This window comes from Equus quagga, chromosome 6, assembly GCF_021613505.1.
Source record: "Equus quagga isolate Etosha38 chromosome 6, UCLA_HA_Equagga_1.0, whole genome shotgun sequence".
Lineage (NCBI taxonomy): Eukaryota > Metazoa > Chordata > Mammalia > Perissodactyla > Equidae > Equus > Equus quagga.
Genome location: NC_060272.1, coordinates 55,399,087 through 55,422,106, shown reverse-complemented (window position 1 = coordinate 55,422,106; position 23,020 = coordinate 55,399,087). Strand labels below are relative to the sequence as shown.

The 23,020-nt window shown below is 41.8% G+C and overlaps 1 protein-coding gene across 10 annotated transcripts in view; it reads left to right on the top strand.

The window, feature by feature from the left end:
- Nucleotides 1-23,020, top strand: part of ENOX1 (ecto-NOX disulfide-thiol exchanger 1) — a 535,380-nt gene that overhangs the window by 404,261 nt on the left and 108,099 nt on the right. For all 10 annotated transcript variants that reach the window (XM_046663943.1, XM_046663938.1, XM_046663939.1 and 7 more), the window contains 3 exons: nucleotides 2,111-2,323; nucleotides 18,957-19,063; nucleotides 22,835-22,952. In XM_046663943.1, coding sequence (XP_046519899.1) covers nucleotides 2,111-2,323; nucleotides 18,957-19,063; nucleotides 22,835-22,952 — 438 coding nt within the window. The remainder of the gene's footprint in view (nucleotides 1-2,110; nucleotides 2,324-18,956; nucleotides 19,064-22,834; nucleotides 22,953-23,020) is intronic.

Here is a 23,020-nt window from a genome sequence, read left to right as displayed (position 1 = left end):
CCTAACATATATTGGCAGGGAGAGAGGTAGAGAGTGCGAGGGAAGCAAAATTTATTCTGACTGTAACAGTCGCAGTGGGCCTCTCACAAACATAATGCTAAATTATGGGCCTCTCCGTGGGCTGAACGTAATGTTAAGTTGTATGATGGATTTTATCTTATACAAGCTGCTCCGGTCCATGAAATGAGATAAGAAACCACTGCAGCTGGAGTTCACTGAGGGTTGAACTTAGACTGAAACTCCAGAGTTAACAAAATTGTATGAGCCAGCTGTGGTACTGAATGAGTGTGTCTCATGCCTGTGGGTTGAGATTTTCAAGGAAACTTGAGTCTTTCACTTGCAGGGTGCCCTGTGGGCATTCCCTGGGCCAGTTATCTCCTCTGGTGAAAGCATGAAGGCAGAGGGGGCAGGTTTGCACAGAAAAAAAGCTTTGATCCCCAAGCTCAGACACTGCCGCGGCGGGAGGGGGCTTGGAATGGTGGCTGATCAACAGCCTGTCGATATTAGCTGCTTTCCGTCCTGGAGAAGGTGGAGCACACTCCATACGCACTGAGTGAGGCTGATCCTTCTGTATTCAGTGCACATACTTCCTGAGCCAGCAACAGCCACAGTAAGGAGGTTGTACCCTGGTCTGTGAGAGGGTTCCAGGGGTAAAAGATACTAAAGGTGTTTCTACAGTGCTCTACAAAATTCACAAAGTGCTCCACAAATGAAGGTTTGGTATCATGTATAAAATACTAACAACAATGGTTGATTAAAAAAAACATATGGTGGGTAAATTAAAACACCTTTACCAAACATGAATCATGCTCTATCTTCTCATCTGGAGAGAGAGAGAGAGAGAGAGAGAGAGAGAGAGAGAGAGAGAGAGAGAGAGAGTGAGTGTGTGTGTGTGTGTGTGTGTGTGTGTGTGTGTGTGTGAAAACAACGCATGAGGATGTCTCTCATGTCCCTTCGGTGGAGAGAACATCATAGGCTCTCAGGATTTGTCAAATAAATGAGTATGAATCTGAATCTTCTAGTCTAATTTTACTCCTTATTTTTACAGTTCAGACTGTACCCAGTTTACTGGAAAAATGTAGGATATTTTTCTTAAATCACATGTCCCAAGGGTAGAAAAATAACAAAGGAAAGACTTGTTCCCTACAGTTAGCCTGCGAAATGTACAATGAGCCTTCGGCAGTAGGATCGATTAATGTTGTAATAACTGACATACAACTACCAGTTCTAATTAACTTAATCACCTTCAAACTTGCTTTTTCTCTACCTCCAAGCCGCACAACACAGGTCTGTTCCAGTTCCCATTCGTGAACAGGCAAGTCTTTCTGGTTTCTTTGAAATAAACGTTATCACTTATTTACAGATGGAACCTCATTCCTCACTCCTATGTTGCCCACATACACCCCTTATACCAGGTTCAGATGTGTTTCCAGTAGCTTTCCAAGGCAAACACTGACCACCCCACGGAACAGGTCCTCTTTGGTTGAAAACAAGAAAATATTTTATTTTTCAGCCTAACCAAATATGCTGTATCAAACCCAAAGTGAAATTAGTTTTGAACTGCAGTAGAACGAGAATTGACTTACTCCTGCTACCACCTTGGGAACGATATCTTACATTGCAACCAGTTTTAAAGTAATTTAATCTATCCTCCACATTTTGACACTAACTCAGCTGATTTCAAGTCAGAAAACTAGTATCACTGTATAATATTTCTGATGAAGGAATGAGAAATGAAGTGGAGGCCAAATAGATTAATAACAGTTTTTCAAGCCAATCTTAAGAAAGAGAAATCAGAGTCTGATGGAAGAATGAGGTTGTGCCTATTACAAAGAATGCCCAGAACAGATCTTCTAAAATTGAGCTCATGATGTTGGTAAACGAGAGGCTGAACCCCACTTTGTTCTTCGGATGGTTGTATGGTGCTGTGGAGTTCAATGAGAAAAGAGAAGTTAAGTGATAGAGAAGTTTGTCTCAGAAAAGCTAATTTGTCAGGTTCTGAAAATATTATCCGCTAAGATGAGCCGTGCTCTGTCTTTTCAGAGGAACCAAAGTAAAGCATATTTTCTTGCCTTCGCATGATTTGTCCTTGGTGGTTTTCCGTTTCCAGATGATAGCAAGTTTTCAGAGGCTATCACAGTGCTGCTTTCCTGGATTGAACGAGGGGAAGTGAATCGGCGTTCCGCAAACCAGTTCTATTCCATGGTGCAGTCGGCCAACAGCCACGTCCGCCGGCTAATGAACGAAAAAGCCACCCATGAGCAAGAGATGGAGGAAGCCAAGGAGAATTTTAAAAATGCCTTAACTGGAATCCTCACTCAATGTAAGTAAAATTTTGGGGGCCATCTGTTTTGTTGTGATTTTGCCTTTTGTATTTCATTTCATTTTTTTTTTTTCATGTGGGGGTAAGTAGTTCAATAATTTCCCATTCTCCTCCATATTGAATGGCAAACCTCATAACCTATTTCATGTCCTGTGGCAACTTGGAGGAACACGGACCCTGCCCTGAGAGCTTGCTTCTCAAGGTGAGCAACGTTTCTGTAGCTTTTCCTCAGAACACCAAGCCCGGCCACCAGGGCAGGGCAGCCAGATCTGTCTGTGCCGGCTGGACCCACTGCAGTTCACACCACACCTGCGGGGTGGCTGTCCGCACAGCCCCGCATGTCCCTCTAGGGCTACAGTAGGAAGCAGACCCTGAACGCATTGTCCTTGGGCTCTGATTAGGAAGAAGGTACCGACAGAAAAACTCCTCCTCAGGATCCTTTATTTGAGGTGAGCTTGGCTGTCAACATGGCGGCTCAGAAGTCGAGACTTTTCTGCAGGATTATCTTTTGTCCTTTCTTCATTTGGAAAGCAAATGGCCCTAACTACTTAATGCTGGTGATTTTTCATGTCTAGATCCTAAATTGATGAAGGAGTATAAATGGGGCTTTCTTATAGAACAATAGTCAGGGTAATTACCCAGGGCTCTATTCAAAAAAAGGGCGTATTTTTTTTTATGGGCACTCTATCTGTGTCTGTAGTTAACGTCACAGCAGCCTAATGCATCACAGCTGCTGATGTTCCCTTGCCTGGTAAAAGCCACTGAATGACACTGTCACAATGCCCTGCTCCATTCCATACCAGGTGCAAGGGCCCCGCACGGGATCGCAACATATGCGATTTACATATTCATTCCGAGAATAAATGTTATTTTCAATGTTCTAATGTGCCAAAATGCCTATCACCTCTTTCATCAGTGTAAACCCAAGGGATAATGTATCTGTTAGGATGGGTGAGAGAGGGACATGAAAAACCAGAATCTTAAATGTAAAAGTGTTTTTATATGACTTTGTGGTCAAAAGACCATTTTTGCAGCAGCATAGAATAGCATAGATTCCCCAGTCTTGAGGAATGGCCCTTTATCCAACGGTGTGTGTCCAGCACTTCTGAAGTTAGGGTTTCCAGGGATAGGATCAAGAACACTAATGGCATTCAAAAATGATACCACTTTTTAAAGGAGGGAAGCAAAGAATGGATTAGTGGCTAGAGGAGAGGTAAGGGTGGATTTGTAATGGGGAGAAGGGAGAGAGGAAAAGGCCACACAACTCTAATAATACAACTCCAACAAAGTTATGGCAAGAAGCCAAATACCTGAACAGTAGAATGATTACCGATTACCTTCTGTTCACTAGCATCCATTTTAAATAAATTCTCATTCTTATGCCGTTTACAGTCCCACCTGGCAGGCAAGACTCAACGCTTGACTTGACTTTGACACTGGAGATAGGAAGGCGGACACACCTTAGAACTGGGGAGGAATTTAGTATTCGTTGGCCATATCTATTGAAAGAAGCATCTATTAAAATGAGGCCCTGATCTCATGGCTGAAAGAATACCATGTACCTAACTTTATACAGGTATAAGCTGGCTTAGGTCTGAAGCCGCTGAGAGAGAAACAAAGAGGTCTAGCATGTGGGGATCCAAACATCAGTGTTTCATTACTCATAAAAGCTGAACAGGAAAGTGAGGTTGAGATCTGTAGCAATAATGGGCTTCCTAATGCTGGGCCTCAGGATTGAGCATCTGGCCACAGGCAGCACTGAAGGCCACAGGCTTCTTCCTCTGGAGCTGGCACCTGTATTTTCCACCCAGTGCATAGACGAGAACAGGAAATGAGTGTGCACCACAGGCAGACTGGTTCCCTCTCTCCCTGAGAAGGAGGGAATGAAGGGATGGAGCAGGGCCTGGAATTTTTGAGGGAAATCCCACCTCATGGAAACCACAAGAGTGGAGATTACTGTCACAGATACCTCTTAGGCACCTCGTCCATAAAATATCAAAAATTGAATTCTTTTAATCTTCAAACCTATTCCTCTTTGGGTTTTTCCTTCTCATTTTAGTAAATTGTCAGACCAAAATCCTATAAGTAATTTTTATATGCACCATCTTCCACCATCAAAGCCCATATCTAGGGCATCAGGAAATCCCATTGTTTCAGCATTCACAAATGACCCACTTTTCTTCATTTTAACTGCCACCGTTCAAGTGCAGGCTGCCTGAACTAAGATAATAGCTTAGTGTGTCAGTTAGCTATGGTGTCCACCTGTGAATAACAGAAAACCCTACTAAACTTTATCTTAAACAAATACAGTTTTTTTCTTCTCTTACACAGAAAAATCCAGATTTAGGTGTTTGTTGGCAGTGGTTCAGTGGTTCAAGGTTGTCAGGCCTAAGGTTTCTACGATACTATTAGCTTTTCCTAGATAGTTGTCTAAGATGACTGCTGTTGCTCCTGCCATCACATCTTTTCTTACAGGCTGGAATCACATGAGGAAAAAAGAAAGAGGAAGGCATACCTTTAGAGCAAGAAAGCAAAACTTTCCCAAAGATCCCCAACAGACTTCCATTTATGTCTCATTGTGCAGAATTATTACATGTGGCCCTGCATGGCTACAAGGAAAATGGGAAATATACTTTTTTGGCTGGGCCCATTGCTCTCCAGAATAAAATTGGAGTTCTCATTGTAAGGAAGAAGGGGAGAATGGCTACTTGGACGCACTTTGCCCTTTTTGCCATACATTGTCTCTCCCTTTCTACTTTTACTCCAGTTCAATCTGTTTTTCACATGTCGTTTCATATAATTCGGATCATATCTTCCCCACTTAAATCCCTTGAGTAGCTGCCCACTGCTCTTAAAATAACATTCCCTCTCCCCAGCCTATAAAGCTCTCCTTGTCTGCCTCTTCAACATTGGCTTTCCCTTGACTCATCACACGTCATCCCCACTGACCTCCTTCCTGCTGAACCCATCAAAGCTGCCTCCCACCTCCGAGCATCAGGGCATCATTTGCACATCTGGTTCCCTCTGATGTGCTCTTCCCTGCACCCCCCCCCCTCGCCCCCCATCTTTGCATGCTTGAATCTTTCTCGTCCTTTAGGTCTTGGCTGAAAGGCCACCCCTTCAGAGGGTGCCTTTCTGATCCACTCTCTCCTAGTTGTTCACCATCACTGATCTTCTTAGGTCTTTAAGAGCACTTATCAAAATGTGTAATGATTTAATGATTTGTCTGCTTTTGATTATTAGAACAAGGATCCAAAAGGAAAGGACATGTCTCTTAGTCATCAATACGTATCAAGTGTCTAGAACATAGAAATATGCAACAAATACTGGTGATGAGTGAGTAAATGAATGAATGAGTAAATTGGAAGGAAGGTAGGAAGGAAGCCTGAAACAGTGAGTTCAGAAGTTTCCAGGGACCTCACAGAGCACTTTGGCATTGGTGTTGGCACTGTCCATGGATAATGGGGTTTCAACTTACATGTGTAATCGAGCAAATCAAAAACAGAGCTCACTGCTATTGCTTTCTTTGGAAATCGCTGTACTTTACCAGATACTTGGTAGCAAGCTAGTGGATATTAGGAGAGTTGGGATGAAGGAGTCAACAGGAAAATTCGTGTTGACATATCCCCAAATGTAACTGTCCAACAACCTTGGCATTTCCCATCTACCTGCTACTATTTGGGAGATCCCACTTAGCCCTGGAATTTCATTCTGGGAAGTATTTCAGCAGCCAGCAGATATCAACAGAGATTGTGAAAATCCCAGCTGATCTTGACAGCCCACAGTGCTAGCTAAGGAGTACACATCCCAGGCATGAATTGCCTCAAGGGCCTTCGTGTGAGTCCTTGATAGCCAAGACCCTTCAGGATGACTTGAAGGTGGGAGATACCTTAAATGTGAGCCTGAGCTGGAGTTAAGCCTTTGAGGTGGAACAGGAAGATTGCATATCTCTCTGAGCAACCTCAGAATTTTCCATTCTTTTCTACGTGCTTTTACTAAGATAACTACTCCCCAGATGCAAAGGGGAACTAAATCCTAACACTCATCATGAAAATATTAGCCGTGACCTGGCTAACCTGCTAGGTGTGTGCACATTTCATCATCCTTTGAATTTTAAGTATATCTCATTCCATGTCTGATGGAGTGATGTTTGTCTCAACCACATTTTCTGCTTTCCCCAGCTCCATTCAGTGTGGTGGGGTGGGTTTGGTATCAGTACATGGGGCTGCTTCTAACAATAACTGCTAAAGTCCACAGTGATTGACACACTTGCTGCAGTTTCCAAAAGCAGAACCAGTCATACCCCTATTTATCTGCATTAATATTCCTGGCAAACACCACAGGAATCACATTTTGGCTTTATGAGTTAGAATTCGCTTAGGCTTATTAAGCTCTAAAATTCAAGAATGGCATCTCAGCTTTCTTTCTCTGAAGTGGCTGCAAATCTCCTGGTCATTTAGCAGTAGCCCTGAGTGCTCCCTCTCACATAAAAGATCTCCATGGTGTCAATGCTGTCTCCATAGCATCCCATGGCAGCTTCTCCATTAGAAAGCCAAGAGTGTCAGGAAATTGTTCTGAGGCACTTTGGAAGTAGACATATTGATGAACTATCTTATTAGAGCAGGTGAGGCTGGCCTGGTGTCCTGAAGGGAGAGTTTATTTAACAACTTCCAGGAAAGTTCAGGTACACTGCAATGCTCCAAGGGTAAAAGTGTGGGTCCCTATGTAGATTTTGTTGGAAATAGCTGACTGGTTGAACAGGAGAAGGGAAATGTCATTTAGTGTTAGCTCATTAAGCTGGATGAGATGCACCTCTCTCCTCACCTTGCTCGTCATAGTTTGAGCAAAAATAGCATTTGCTCCAAGGGGAAAAACCAAAGACCGTTAATAATAGCATAAAGAAAAAGTTGTGATTTATTTCAAGGTCTACATCAAAGTCTACCAGTTACTTTCTAGCTTCGTTGGTGCTCAGTTCTGCCAAACTTTAAGTTCTAACGTTTTTCGTATCTCTGGTCTTCACCCCAGGACCAGCTATTAAATATAATCAAATAGGCATTGTTTCCATCTGAGCCTTGGCTTAAAGCATCAAGGAGGAACAGCTAAACCCAGCCGACAGTTTGGGGAGTACAGCATCCGTCCTCTTCTGTTTGGGATCATTTTTTCCTTCTGACCACAGATGTGCAGTTATCAAAGATGCTAGATGCGGACATCATCTATCCGGGCATGGCACCTGGGGCTTTCTCTTCCCTTCTGGGCCAGCTGGATAAAGCTCATTTGATGGAGAAGAAAGGAAAACAACTTTTAGCACAGGTGAATCGTCTCATTCGTATGTCATCTTATCGTTATGTCATCCTTGTCTCATCTTGATGTCATTTCTTAACCTGTCCATTTGACAGAAACTTCCCCAGGTTTCCCAACTGAGAGACTTTTGGGTTTTGATCTTCTTTGCTTTTTAATAATGTATACTTCATAGGAACTCCCCATAGGCCTGCTTGCTCTCAGTTTTTCAGTTATGAGCAAAGCTTGTCATTTCAAAGCTCAGAGAGGAGCTGTTTACAAAGTTCAGGGAGCGTGTACCACAGCCTTCAATTATTAATATGCATGCCAAGATGATCAATTGTGCATGCCTTGTTACAACACACACACATCTAATGAAAATTTAAACACTCCATGATAGTCCCACTTTGGTACTTTCCCAACATGCTTCCTGGTAAGAGAGAAGAGAGAGAAGGGAACAAAGTGGGCAAAAGGCAGATGGGAAAGCAGACAGCGACAGAGAAGGGTTTATTAAGGTTCATTTAGGGATACGTGCCATACATATAGTGCGCAGGACTGAAAAGTAGAAATTGTAGAATGTCTGAGCTAGAGGCAACCTCAGAGACTGGTTGGCCCAAACCCTCCCATTTTATAGAGGAGGAAACAGGTTCAGAGTGCAGATGTGATAGGCCTTGGTCATTCAGCAATTTATGGGCAGATTAGAACTCAAGACTCTTGTCTCCTTGTACAGTGTGCTTTCTACCACCACAAGTGTGTGGGTTTTTTAAATGAAAAATACAACTGATCAGAGAGGGATATTATAACTGTAAATTTATAGTTTACAGGTGGAGTTGGACAAGTGTGCTGGCATCACACTGAATATAGATGCTGCTCTCTGGTTGGAAAATGAAGTCTTTGCCTCGAGCTCTTGTCCTCTTTTTACCTCCGCACTCGTACACTTCTGCTGCATCCCTTGCCTGAAGATTTCTCCTCCTCCCCATGCGGGAATTGAAGCTTCTGTCACACTTCCTCCATGAAACCTTTACCATCTATTACAACTCAGAATCATCGCCCTTTCTTCTTCCTTCTGCAGTGCTTGTTAATACTATCTACTTGAGCATTTAGTTATTTTCTAAGCATCAGCTTCTTGGTTTTTTTAATCTAGCAAGATTTTAGGCTAAACAGTGACAGAGGCTAGTTACTGTTCTCTTTTCCTACCTCATTGCACCACTCCTAGTTCTGGCATAATTCTTGTAAGCACCTCAGCGCAGATACTAGTTGCTGATCAAATATCCTAAATGGAAATGAAGGTGATACTGGACATAATAACTAATAACCTAATACTGCAAAATGTATTCTATATGTTGAGTTTTGGGGTAAGCCATGACCTCAACTGGCTTTGCTCTAATATTCCAATCTCCCTAAAGGTAAAATACGTAGAATATACTTTAGTTGAAAATTTTACAGTAGAAGTATGACAGTACTATTATGAATATTATTTTAACCTGGAGATTGGAAAGGTTAGAACAGTCATTGCAAATTTGCTTTACACATTTATGATAGGAAATGGCATCAACCTCATCATCTTGAAAATAGCAAAGAGTGGGAAGACTTTTGACTAGGCGTGAAGAGATCCTGGTTCTAATCCCAGCTTGACCATTAGTTTAGCCAGGTGACTTTAGGAAAGTTATGTCTGCCCGGCAGCCCTGTGAATTTTAAGCCACATTTCATCCCTGAGAGTGTGTGCGTGGCACCCTGCCGGTGCTGCAGACTGGTCAGAATTCTCATCAGAGAAGCAGCGCCTTGCACTCACTGTTCCCCTCTGTCGTGTCCTCATCTATTTTCTTGACTAAAATCGTAAAAGCCTCAGGTGTTTGAATGAATGGTGAAATTCATCCACAAATATTTATCAGGTCCCTGCTAAGTGTCAGGTAGAGCACTAAGGGTGGAGTGAAATGCGAGGGGTTTCTGATCTTCATGTGTACCATGATTCCCCTCTCAGGCAGATTGGTGTCCTCGTCCACATTTCTTCTGTGTAAAATTCTCTCTCTGAAATCATTTATTTCGTAGGAACATCTCAGCTCAACATTTTTTTTTTATTTCCACCAAGGGAAATTTGGCTTCTATGTCCCTGCTGTTGAAAAAGAATTTTAGGAAGTGTTAAAATGTTTTCCCGTGTCTGTGGTCGTCATTGCTATCCTTCATCCATGGGAAAAAATTCCCCATAACTGCTTTAGCAACTCGACAGATTTTCTGTTTTTCCTCAGCATCATACAGATGGCTATATTTGCCAATGTTTTAAGTGCTAGAAACATAATTTTCATTAAAAAAAAAAATACCTCTTTGCTCTCAGGGGATAAATGTCCAGAGAAAATATTTTTTATAAACACTTCAAATCAAGGATGAGCACAGAATTTCCTCTTTCACAGGATACCGAAACTGAGAGTAGAAGATGCTGGAAGCCTGCCAGAACTGAATTGGGCCTTTTTTGCTCTCTCTCCTTTCAGACTCACTGAAAATCTATATACTAAGCCAAATAATACCACCATGATATTAACATTAAAAAAAGGTTTTTTTTAATGATAGCAAACTATGAGAGAGAAGTTAAGTCTTACACTCTGGGATGATAGAAAATTGTAGAAGGCTAGATTTCAGTAATTAATATATGTGTGTTGAGTGAAGCAAAGAGATTCAGGAAAGATATAACTTTTGGGAGGCAAAGATGAAAACCCTGCTACCTTGATATGAGCCACTTGTAAGGACTAGAATAAAAGCCACTGCCAAGTGTAAGGGTATTGGAGGTGGTGGTGGTAAGGGGGAGGTGCTATGAGGTAACAGCCTCTGAACTAGTTTGGAAAGAATCCACACGTAGAAAATTTTTTCACGAAAACTTTGTAAAGCCAGGACACTTTCAAACTAGCTCTGAGGAAAAGTGAGGTGTCAGTAAAGTTACTTTAAGGCAGAGATGATGTGTTCTTGACTCGTGCCACTGAAAGAGAAGTACAACTTAGTGTTTATGCTCAAACACGCAAAAACCGTGTCCAGGGAGGATCATGAAAGAGTAGCCACAGACCGAGTGAGAAGAGTTCTATTTAAGGAGACAAACTGCTTAGGTCTGCAGGCACCTTCTCTAGCAGGGTACTTGTGTGACCCACAAAGCCAAAAATATTCACTCTCTGTTCCTTGGAAGAAAGTTGGCTGACCCCTGTCCTGTAGGATCACAGAGGTCAGAAGGATATTAAGGATGGACTAGTCTATCACCCCTTACCTGGTGATTCAGTCAGAGAGAGGCTTTCTTCAGGCCTCACAGCTGCTTAGCGGGGAGCTGCGACTTCACCAACACAGGCTTCCTGGCTCTCCCTCCCCTCTCACGTGCATCCCCTGAAAACTGTGCCATTCCTGAAAGCATTCCCTTGGCCCCACCTCCTCAAGTGCCCCCTGCTAAGGCTTATTATTCAACAACAGTGGTAAAGTAGGGCTGAATGGATTTTAGATTACAGTGTGTGCTGAGGGCACACACTGAGAGGAGTCAGTTCCAATATGGTCGACACATAAGTAGGGTCCCTTTTTCCAGACACTTCCATTCTTCTTCACTGTCTTTCAGATTCCTCAGTACACTTTTGGAGAAGAGTCAGTGCAGCTTCCTGCTCCATCACAACCTCAAATAGTTGGCTTCTTTGTGTTAGAAAATTCTACCTACAAGATCATTTCTGCCTTTCCTGCCTCCTTGGGCACTCTGCAGGTTCCCTTCCAGCGGTTCTGATACTGTGATTCAGTTGCCCCAGGGCTGTGAGGACCAGCAGCGTCTTTGGATCTTTTTATCCCCACTACCCAGTACAGTATCTGGCACATTACACTCCACAGTACTCCTGAGACTTTGGCCCATAGTATAAATACATATACAAATGGGTATAAATACATGATTGACGTTGGGCAGACGCAATTTCTATTCCCAGCTTCACCACTTGCTAAGTAGATGACCTTGGACAAGTAATTATACTTCTCTGGGAATCAGTTTCTTCATCAGTGAAATGGGTATAATGATAGCACCCGCCTCAGAGGGTTGTTGGTAAATTTAAATGAGATAATGTTTTAAATCGTAGGTTCTCAAACTTTAACACGTGTCGGAATCACCTGGAAAGCTTGTTAAAACACAATCTTCTGGGTTGGTGGTTGCCAGAGGCAGAGGGTGCAGGTGGCGGAAATGGGTGAAAGGGGGTGAACAGGTACAAACTTCCAGTTAAAGATAAATAAGCCCTGGGGATGTAATGTACAGCATGGTGACTATAGTTAACAATACTATATTGTGTTTTTGAAAGTTGCTAAGATAATCGATCTTAAAAGTTCTCATAACAATAAAAAAAATTGTAACTGTGAAGTGATAGATGTGTTAACTAAACTTATTGTGGTAATCATTTTGCAAATATATATCCAATCATTATGTTATATACCTTAACCTCATGCAATGTTATATGTCAATTATATCTCAATAAAACTGGCAACCAATGTATATTAAAAGAGTCTTTGAAAACCTCTATTTTAAATCATGAAGCATAGTGCCTGGCCCAGTAAGTCTATGTGATTAGAAATAGCCAACTACTGTTATGTGATTTTCATGGCACCATTAGTGGAGTTAGTGGCGACCCAGAGGAAAGCAGGGTCAGCATTGTGAGGGTCATAAAGGAGATGACATGCCCAGAAACCAGGTCTCTCCCCTTCCTGTGGGATGATCACTCTTAGCAACAAATCAGCTACTGATAAAAGGGCAGGTTTGGTGAATCCGTGGACCTGTTTCTATGATGCATAAAGGAAACTGCAAATGTAGATAGCTCTGGTGCAGAGAACTGGTTATCATGCATTCATGCCTTTTCTTATCCGTCAGGCATGGCAAAAATTAGATGTTTGATTACCAACCGTTGACAAGGGATAGGGAAACAATCTGGAAAACACTTAGCAAGCATAAAATTGGAGTATAATTTGGCAATAACTCTCAAAAAATAAGAACTCAGATATTCTTATCTATCCTTTCCACTGCTAAGAATTTCTTATAAAGATGTTTATATAAGAATGTCAGGAAATATGTCTGAGGATGTTCACTGAAGCCTTACTAATAATATACATGTGAATAGATTTCCAAGATATGTTGAGTGAAAAAAAGCAATGTACAGCACAGTGTGCTTACACAAAAAGTTAAAGAAAGTAAGTGTAAGTTAAAAAAAGTTACACATAGGAAAATATACAGAAGGAAAAATATACAAATATACAAAAAATATATACAAAAGGAAAATAGCGTGTACTATATGCATAATTTTTTCTCTGGATGGATGTGCTAGAATCTGTTGACAGTGGTTACCTTTAAATAGAGAAACTGGGTGGGGGAAGTTGGGATGGGAAGGTAAACTTTTACTTTTCATTGTGTTCCTTTTTTCTTATAAATGTATATTATTTTAGTTAGTCAATAGGGATAGTCTAGGCAGGGGGATTTATTGGATTTTAAAAGCCTAATAAATGCTATATATTACATTAAAATTATAATATTCTCAGATTTTTGTTTTACTTTCCAAAATACTGGAATATATGCATTAATAAGAGCATCCACAGTTCCATGAAATGCTATTTGAATTTATACCAAGCCTAAAAAGTCACTGTCGGCCTAATGTCTTTCCATTTATTTGAACAATGTCACCATTTCCTGCTTGCTTGAAATTTGCTAAAATACCCTATTTCTTTCTTTATAATTTGATCAGCATGTTTCTCTTTCTTTCTTTCTTTCCTCATCCCATTCCCCCCGAAGAACCGAATCTCTGGCTTCATCCAGTCAGAATTTCAGAAGCACCTGCCCTTGGTGTTCTGGCCTCAGGTTTAACTGTAATGGATTCACAATGTCATGCAATGCTCTTTTTACTCATCTCAAGACAAAACCCTAGAATGCCCTTTTTTTCTCCTCAACTTGAAATTCTAGTCTGTGCTTCCCTAATATGTGGGTTTGACCGTGTTAATTCTCTGTTTCCTGGGCTTCCCGCCAGACTCACTGGCAGGCTCCTCTGTGCTCGAGACCCAGCACCCGAGTGAGTGCGCAAGACTCTCTCAGGGAATCTCTTATAGCAGCTTCCCCTGTCTGTCAGGCACTAATTGCTCCTCCCTCTGGCTTTGTCTTGCTCCTCTGGTGTCCTGAGAGCCCAGATCACTTACTACATTCCCTCCGTTGCAATTCTTCAATCCAGGCGAAGGCTCATCAATTCCACCCTAGCTTTTAGTATTTAAAAACAACAATCACAGCTAGGGTGGGAGAAGTCAACTGTTTCATCTCTTATTTGCCTTTGACGATCTCTTATGAGCTATTCATAGAGGATTTGGGAAAATGTCATCCTTTAAGGGAAAAGAAAATTTCCTCGGAACCCTACAGGAGCCCAGATAACATTAAAAACAAAAGTTAAGCTTGGAAGATTTGTTTGAGGGTGCTCTGTTTTGACAGGCCTACTGCCTGTAAGGATTCAATCAGTTTCTACAGCTATTTGGGACACTGAGCGGATTTAAGGCTCTTTCACAGCTGTTTAGCTGGAACAAAAGATGCAGGAGGTGCAGGGACTATGAGACAGATGTCGTCAGGAGGACGTGAGGGAGAAAGGGCTGCGTTTGTGTCCTTGGGAGGAGCCTGACCTTTGTGCTTCTCTGCTTCCAATGCGTTTCTGCCCAGAACTCAGAATTCAGGAGCCTTGTGCGGCCCAGAAATCAGAGGTTTTGTGCTTGGTGCCCTGCTCCTTGTTTAAATGTGCTCTATTCCAGGATAAATGGATGCCCTGTTCTGAGCTTTCCTTCCCTGGAAAGACTGAAGACAAGTGCTTGCCAAGATAATATATAAAGTTCTCTCTCAAGTAAGAAATATGGTCTGAACTCAGCAGATGTCCAAACATTTTGAGGTGGAGGAAAGTACAAAAAAAATGTTGTTAGATTACTCAGTCTTATGAATGTTTTTGAAATTCTGAAGAATATATGCGTATGTGTGTATGTTAAGTGCGTGTGTCTCCTCACATATGCACGTATGAGGTAATGAACAGTTACTACAAGAGCGTTAAACTAATTAAACTAGGAGGCCAGTAGACTGAGGTGGCTCTCATGCCTCGGTGGCCGGTGTTAAGCAAACCAAAATCAAAGCCTGTAAATGTCTCGAGGATCTGAAATCAAAACCTAAGGCCAACCAATCACAAGCGCCAACTAGGCTTTTAGCCCTGGCCACTGAATAATCTCCTTGCTTTGCTTCCGCCTTTTTTCTGCTAAAGTTTCTCCCCAGCTCTTGTCAGTGGAGCGCTCTTAAACACTTCCGGTTTAGCACTGCCTGATTCAAATCAACTTTTGCTCAAATAACCTCTTCAGATTTTTAATATGCCTCAGTCTATCATTTAACAAGAGGTCGGCAGCTGCCAAGAGTGATTAGCAATTTCATCAAAGCTCGAGTTCTCCTTCCCTCTGTTCATTTGTGCCTGCTAGATATGTACTGGGGACTCTATTGTGACATCTAAGACTAACGTTCAAGCGTACGTTTGAGAAATCAGTCACTTTTGACTTTTTCATGATCCTCAAAGAAACTAATTTAGGCAAAACACTTAAAATATAGAATTGGGGGGAAAGATTTGCAAGATATGAAGGGTAAACCTAAAGTTTTCTGATTGAGAGCTCTTTCTGTTGATGATACTTCCAAAATGTTTAAGTGTACTGACTGATAGAGGCTCTTGCGGGGCCTTCGAGCCACCACTCTGTAGACTGCTAGCGGCGGTGAAGGCACTGGTTGCGGTGGGGGGGGAGGGTGGTGGTTGATCTGAATTTGTTCTGCCTCCACGCAACTTTGATAAGCTGCTTTTTTGAACAAATGTTTACTATTTATCTCTGAATAGTTTAGTAACTACTTGTAGTTTTATTGTCCATAGAGCAAGTGGTGTGAATTACACCGGAGAAGCAGGGAATGGTAGTCGAATTCCTGGACTTGCTGTTTGGTGCTCCCTACAGGAGACGATGGAGAGTGTGGGGCCTTTTCTGTGACATCAGTGCCAGCCGTCATCCTGATTTATGATTTAAAAAATATGCTGTCTTTGAATCACCTTCATTAGGGCATACTCTTTGAGGTGGTTTTTCCCTAATGATGATGAATTCTTCGTGCTGATCCAGCACTCTTTCTGAGTCCTTTTGTGTGCTCAAGAACTTTCATTTGCAAGACAAATGGCCAGTTCAGGGGCCGTCTGTACAGAAATGAGAGAAGGAAACTGAGCCATGGAAATACTGTGAGAGTATTTTTTAAACCTAAGCTGAGTTATGCAGTTTTTGGTTTTTGGTTTGTTGTTGTTGTTGTTAATATGTGGGGGGAAAGTATAAAACTTCTTAAGAAAGGAAGTGTAAAATTAATCACAATTAGTTTTGCTTTTAATTAATTACTCTATTGTAAAGGATACAATTATATGAAATCGAGAGTGGCCCAGAAAATTTAAGACATATCTCTTTGAATTCTGACTTCTTTCTGTACCCCAACTCTGTATTTCAGCTCCATCTGGATGACCTTCAGGCATCTCAAATTCAGCATGTCTGAAAGTAAATTCCTTGCCCTCTTTCTCAGACCTCCACTTGTACTTGTCCTCTTGGTCTCTGAGGTACTTCTCAAGCTCAAGTCATCCTGGTCTCCCCCGTCTCGTCCCTCACAGCAAGTCAGCCATGGTGTCTATCTACTCGCCCTGTCAAATGACTCCTTGCTCCTCCCTCCACTCCACTGCTCTGCCTTGATTCAAGCCTTCATCATTTCTTCCAAACAAATCCTACTTGGATATGCCTCCTCTGGCCTACAATATAAAGTTCACAATCTGGCTCAGCATACACGGTCCTTCCTGATTCATTCTCACCCAGCCTTAGCCCCATCCCCTCCAGCACCTTTCACACAAAGTCCTTTCACAGCTCCATGCTAGCCTTTGAATGGGCTGCCCCTGCCTTCTCTGCTGAACAAGCATTGATTCATCATTTAAGACCTGGTAAGGGCAAGGACTATGTTTTATATATATATATTTATTTATTCATTCATTCATCCATCCATAGCAATCAGTCAAGTGCCTGGTAACTAGTACAATCTCAGATGTTTGCTGAATGAACGAATGAATGAATGAATTGAACTTACGCCCAGGGATATGGTTATAGCATGTTCTAAATACCTGAGGCACTTAGCCTCAACAGGGAGTATCTTCAATAGTACATAGCCTGAGTAGATATTGGAGGATATGTTTTTACCCTTGAACCTGTGCAGTATTTGCCCATTGTGTCTTCTAAGTGCTTTCTCTTCTGTACTCCTCCATGTGCTTTACTGGTCTCTCTTACCTTACCCCCACTCCACGCACCCATGTATGAACACATAATTTTCTCGTTAGTGTATCCCCTTTATTAACAGCCTTCCCTGATTGATGGCAGAATTTTGACTATCACCACCCAAATACTCAGCTTCAACACTTGCTATCCCTTCCACTCAGGCCTGGTGTCAGAACATCAGAGTTCTTACTCTTCTAAATGATGCCAATCAAAGAGCACTACTATAAAAAGCAATGGGGCCCGTTCCTCTTTAACAGTCCCATTATCACCACCCCTGCCAGATAATCTGATCTGACAGTGGATTCCACTACTGCATTTTGGGCTGACTGCCAGGACAAAAGGCAGCTTGAAGTCCCCAGTGACCCAGCCTGCATGCAGACAAAACAACAGGAAGCCCAGGCAGTGGGGCTGAACCAGTCCTCCTCCACCAGCCCTGCTGCAGCGCCGCGGAGCAGAGCCCGGGGCTGGTAGTCAGGGGAAAGTTGGCCCTTAGAGCAGCTCAGCATGGCTAGTCTGGCAGTGTTGCTTCCTCCAGGTGAGGTCGGGGAGGGAAGGAGAGTGGGAGCTAAGCTGATGGCAAATCCTGTTAAAATTGAGTGCAATCATGTCGTCATGTGACATGATGATAAGGTTTGATAAATACAGAGAGTTGGAGTTGGGATTCTCTTAAGGTGGAAAACAGTAAACATAAAAGCCCCTGTGAAAATTATCCATAGATTGGGAAGTAGTTGCTTATTAGCATCGTAAGGTGTTTACACTGTCCTAAGTGAACGGAATCTGCTTTCTTATGCTCCATCATGCACTTGTTTATTTTGTAGGCTAATTTTTTAAATTGTGGCACCAGGTGTTGTTCTTCTGTGGGGATTATTCTATTACTCTTTGACATTCTTTGGACGCCTGGAAGATTTGAAAGAGCTTTGATGTCCTTTTTTATAATAGAGCCTTGGGAATCACTTAATTTTAACTATGCCTTCTTAACTAAATATTTAGAAGTTCAGGTTTAATCGTATGTTAATTCAGTGCTATAATTTCCTTAATCCCATGTTTACTGGATCAATAACTGTTTAAGCAAGATTGAATCTGTAGTTGGTGGCCCCACTCCTAACATCCCATCCTTTCTCTATATAGCTTTGTTCACAACCCCTCAATGTTATCATTCCAATAGCACCATGCCTGGAAGCCACAGAAGTGCTAAATGAAGTCAAAGTGATAGAGTTAGAACTTCAAGGGGTTTGGGCACCAGAGGAAGGGGAGACTTGTGAAAGGGAAAATGGAGTAACAGAGAATGGTATGTGGTCGTGATGAACTATGGAGGGCACCAAATGGTGTTGAAATAAGATCTGCATGCCAGTGCTCCTGGTTGGGTGAGCCTTGGTCTGTCTTGAAGTGGAAGCAATGGCTCCTGTTCTCTGACAGAAGGCTGGAGGGCTGGCTGCAGTGGGTGCTACAGTGGGAGAAAAAGGAACCAAGGAGTAAAAATGTCCCTTGAGATGAGGGGCAATATAACACAACCACTTATTGCCCCAACTTGGAACTTGGACACGGTCATGTCTTCAGAGGGCTACAATTGAGTCCTTGAGGTGGAAAACAAAAGAGAAAAAGATATACGTTTGGCTCTTCCTCATGAAGCCATTCCACCCTGGCTTCACTTCTAAGCCCCCAGCCCAGGCATTACTTTATCTATATATCTATATCTGTATGCCTCCACCAGTGCCTATGTATCTATAGACCGAGGTATACAGATACACTAAGTCACATTTTTAAACAAGAGCTGAAGAATGCTTGGAAGCAGATGCCCATGAACTTTCCCTAGTCATATTTAGAATTTGTTTTAACCTAAAGTTATGAAGACAGACTTGAAGGGAGACATCCCCAACCTTGCTAAAATGTAAGTACAAAAAGGCACAAATTGGATGGATATTGATGATGTTATTTCTACTGTGACATCATCCATAGACTCCTAGTGTCTTTGCTTTGCTTCCCTATAGTGATCACAACATAAATTACTTGTCTTGTTTGACTTCCTTGTTCACCAAAGTTGAGCAGATTGTGGCCGTTTTCAACGCTTCTACCAGACAAAAAGCTTGGGACCATTTCTCGAAAGCTCAGCGCAAGAACATAGACATTTGGCGAAAGCATTCTGAGGTTGGTGATTTTATTATTACTTTTTAACCACCACACAGCTGGATTGGCAGAGCACAGTGTGGCTGCAGTCGTTATGGTTTTTGTTACAGTGGGCAGTCATCCTGCCATTGTCCTGTCTCATTGTCAGCTCCAAATCCAGCTCAGATTTGTTCCTTATCCGGAAAAGCACCTGACTTAATGCTTAAGGATGGAGTGCTTTTCTCCCCTGCAAAGGGGGAAAAGAATCTCTCCCATTCACAGTAAAGAGCTCAGAAGTAAACCAAGGCACTTTGTCTATTTTGAAGAAAAGTGTTACATAAAATAGAAAACTAGCTTTTAAATAAATATGGGGTTTTTTCAGTGTTCGGTGCTGATGAAGGTTTGCTCTTTGGGCTAGAAATGGCAAGTATGCCTTTCATCCATGTGTTCTCATCATAAGTGGTGTCTTGGTCCCCAGTGCTCACCGGTGGGTTCTATCACACGTCTCCCCAGAGCAAATTTCCTCCGGGGAGTGAATGTGCAGGCTAGCCAAGTGCACCCTTCTGCATCAATGCATGTGTGAAGTGTGAGTATCTACCCCAAGGAAAGAGTCCAGAACTTGACCTTTCTGGCCACCTAGGCCCAGAACGGGTCATTAGTCATTGGTCGTCCAGCCGTTATTTTTAACCCACAGTGTAGTGTACGCTTTGAACCTGTAATTTAAAAGTAAGTATACTGTCTTCGTTTGCTTCTTCTTTTTTTTTTTTTTTGTAATGAGAGAATGTTTTCATTTGGATGCCTCTCCATCTCTAGCATGTTAATATTAAAGTTCTGTAAATGATACTCCCCTTTCAAAATCCCAAACTTATAGAAGGTAAGGTTTATTTATTTAATGATTTTGGCTCACACTTGTAAAATAAGTGTTTTATGTGGAGTCTGAGGAACCACAAAGTACTGTGATATCAATCATTTGGGTAGCATTTTAAGTGCCCATTAACTAATGCTAAATTACAGTTGAATACCAATGGCCCTAGATGTAACATCCACATGAATACCAAATGAATTCTTTATTATCACTATTATTATGGAGAATACTGAATGACTTGACAATAATGTGACACTTAAAATGCTAGTGCAATTTATTGTTAAGAAGACATATTTTATTTTGTTCACAAATGCCTAAGAAGGTGGTTGGTGACGGTTGCAGTTCTGTTCCTCTGTTCAGGGTTATGAATAAGGAGGAGGTGGGATTTCTCTTTAATTTTTCAGAGGCCAGAAAAACGAAGGGTATTTACCTCATGCTCTCCCAGGCCCTGAATTGAGAGCCAAGTCAAGGTTGATTTTCAGAAGGAAAGAGTCCTCGATTATGGTGAAATATACAAATTGGAATCCATAAACTATGATTCAGATTTGGGGATGACCTATCTATGAATTGTTTATATTTCGTTTTCCTTCATGTAAAAACCAAACATGATTAAAAGAAATGTTGAGAAAGGCAGTGGCTTGAGGCCGAATAAACCTGGGCAGAAAAAGGCTGTCATTAGTATGTGAGTGTCAGCAAGTATCAGTTATTGATCTCCGTCATTCTTCAGTGCATGTCTGATCCCCTTCCCCAAGCCCTGCCTCCCCGGACTCGGGCTGTCCTCCTCTCTCTTGCTGAGCAGAACACACAAAGCCTTCCAGCTTTGTTCCAAGGAAGCCTGCTTGCTTTGCTGTGCCCGTACAGGGAGGTAGAAATGGATGCAGTCCTGAAAGGTGCTCCTGTGAAGGGTCTTTGTGCCTCCCTGCGATTCCCACCACCTCTTTTAATAAACTAGGAAATAGAATTCTAAATTACCTTTGATTTTCTCTCCTCCGTGTTGCTTAATTGATTAAATACCAGTTGGTAATTTAACATTGTGGATGATTTCTCAGTTGCATATAAGCTTGATAATTGGTTTGATTTTTCCACGTTCCCATGTACAGCATCTGTTAATTATCTGCAACACCTTTACAGATTTATTAGAGTGTACTAGTGATTTACCGCTGAACCAGAGGCACCCTGTGGAAACACCCTCAGCTTTTTTTTTATTCCCCTCCAATTTTTTCCTTTCCGACACCCTTCCTCACAAGAACAGCTACAGTATGACAGTTTGCCATTAATTGTGGGGACTATACAACAGGCTCTTTCGGCCTCATTTATTCTTTCCACCTGACTTTTCCTCATTTCAAGCATTTTCAAGCCACCTCTTTGGGAACTGGGCTCTTTGTCAGTAGAAAAATTAGCTGTCTGCAACCTAAAAACTGCCCCACTAATCACCTATGACACCCGTCTCCATACCTGATGGTGTTGTTTCAAGTGGAATTGGCACCTCTTTCTACTGGGTGGAAGGGTCAAGTACGGAGGCATTGCCCGTCATCCTGTGGCCTCTCAGGACTGCCCTGTGATGGGCGTGCCTGTCCCATGGACCTTGCCTCTCTGTCTCTCCGTTTCCCTGTCCTTGCAATAGTGATTCCCAGGATTCAGAGTTGACCGTGCAAATACTGTTAGCAATAATCAATAATTTCCATTCCATCATGCTACAGTTAAAATCTGTGAGCTAAGGAGAGAAGAGAATTGAGAGAACCTATAACACAGGATAATATGTGCACATCCATCAGCTGGGCACTAGAACTATGTTTAAAGTTATGCCATTAATACATTAGGTGTTATAACTTAGTGTTATTGTTACTCATAGGTTTATTTATTATAAAGTGAAATTAAGTATTCAGCTTTTATTTAGAGACTTCAGTGTAAATGGGGGAAAAAAACTGCAGCTCTTTCCCCATTTTTTTTTTTTGGAGGATAGTACATGTAAAAGAACAGAATGGATAAGGATTCACAAATATATACAGCTTGATAAAAATAATAACATAATTATTTAATATAAACAACTACAGTGTCCTGAATTTTAGGCATGGTAGTAAAAAACTTATTGTGTAATTCTTTACTTTTTACAATGAGTTTTTTTACATACACTCTCGTATTCAACAGCCTTGTATTACTACTCTTTCTCATTTATGTGTGAGTAGACAAAGGCTCAAAGAAATTAAATGCCTTGACTGTAGTCACCCCTCTAGTAAGTGGAGAAAGTAATATATTACTCTAAGATCTTAAACTGATGCTAAAATAATCATCACAACAAAAACAATAAACCCTAATGATAATGTGAAACACCAAAAGAGAAGGCATCTGTTTTTATTTTGTCCTCTACCATCTTTTGAATTTCCATTTGGATATCTGAATGGTGTGTGTGTGGGGGGGGGGGGGGGGGTGTGTGTGAGTGATCACACATAGGCACATACTCACATGCAGGGACACTTTTGGATGAAGAATAGTAGGGGTCAACATTATCAGCTTAGCAATCCAAGTGTCCAGGATGATGCTGAGTATCCTACATGCATTAACTTACTTTATCCTCAAAGCTGTTATTATCATAATATTCCCGTGAGTAAATCGAGGCTAAGAGAGATGAAGAAACATCCCTGAAGTTACATAGTGGGTCAGTGGTAGATCAGACCTTTTACAAATGTCATTGCTCATGTTTCTGATCATTAGCTGTGAGTCCCTCCTGCATGCCAGTCATGGTAATAGGTATTTCTATGTAACCCTCACAGCAGCCCTACTAGGTGGATGCTGTTATCCCCTTTTTTACAAATGGGGAAATTGAGACTTGAGAGATGAAATAATTTGCTGAAGAGCCCGTGACTAATCATAACACACCAAAAAGCCACGGGGAAAAGGTGTGTGACATGTGTCCGTGACTCTGATGTTCATGTTTCCTCTACTTTCAGGAGCTCCGGAATGCTCAAAGTGAGCAGCTCATGGGCATCCGCCGAGAAGAAGAAATGGAAATGTCAGATGATGAGAATTGTGACAGCCCTACTAAAAAACTGAGAGTCGATGAATCAGGTAATGCTGTAACTGCCATGTACCCACGAGGTATCGTAATGATCTTCCTAATCTTAGGTGGGGTATAC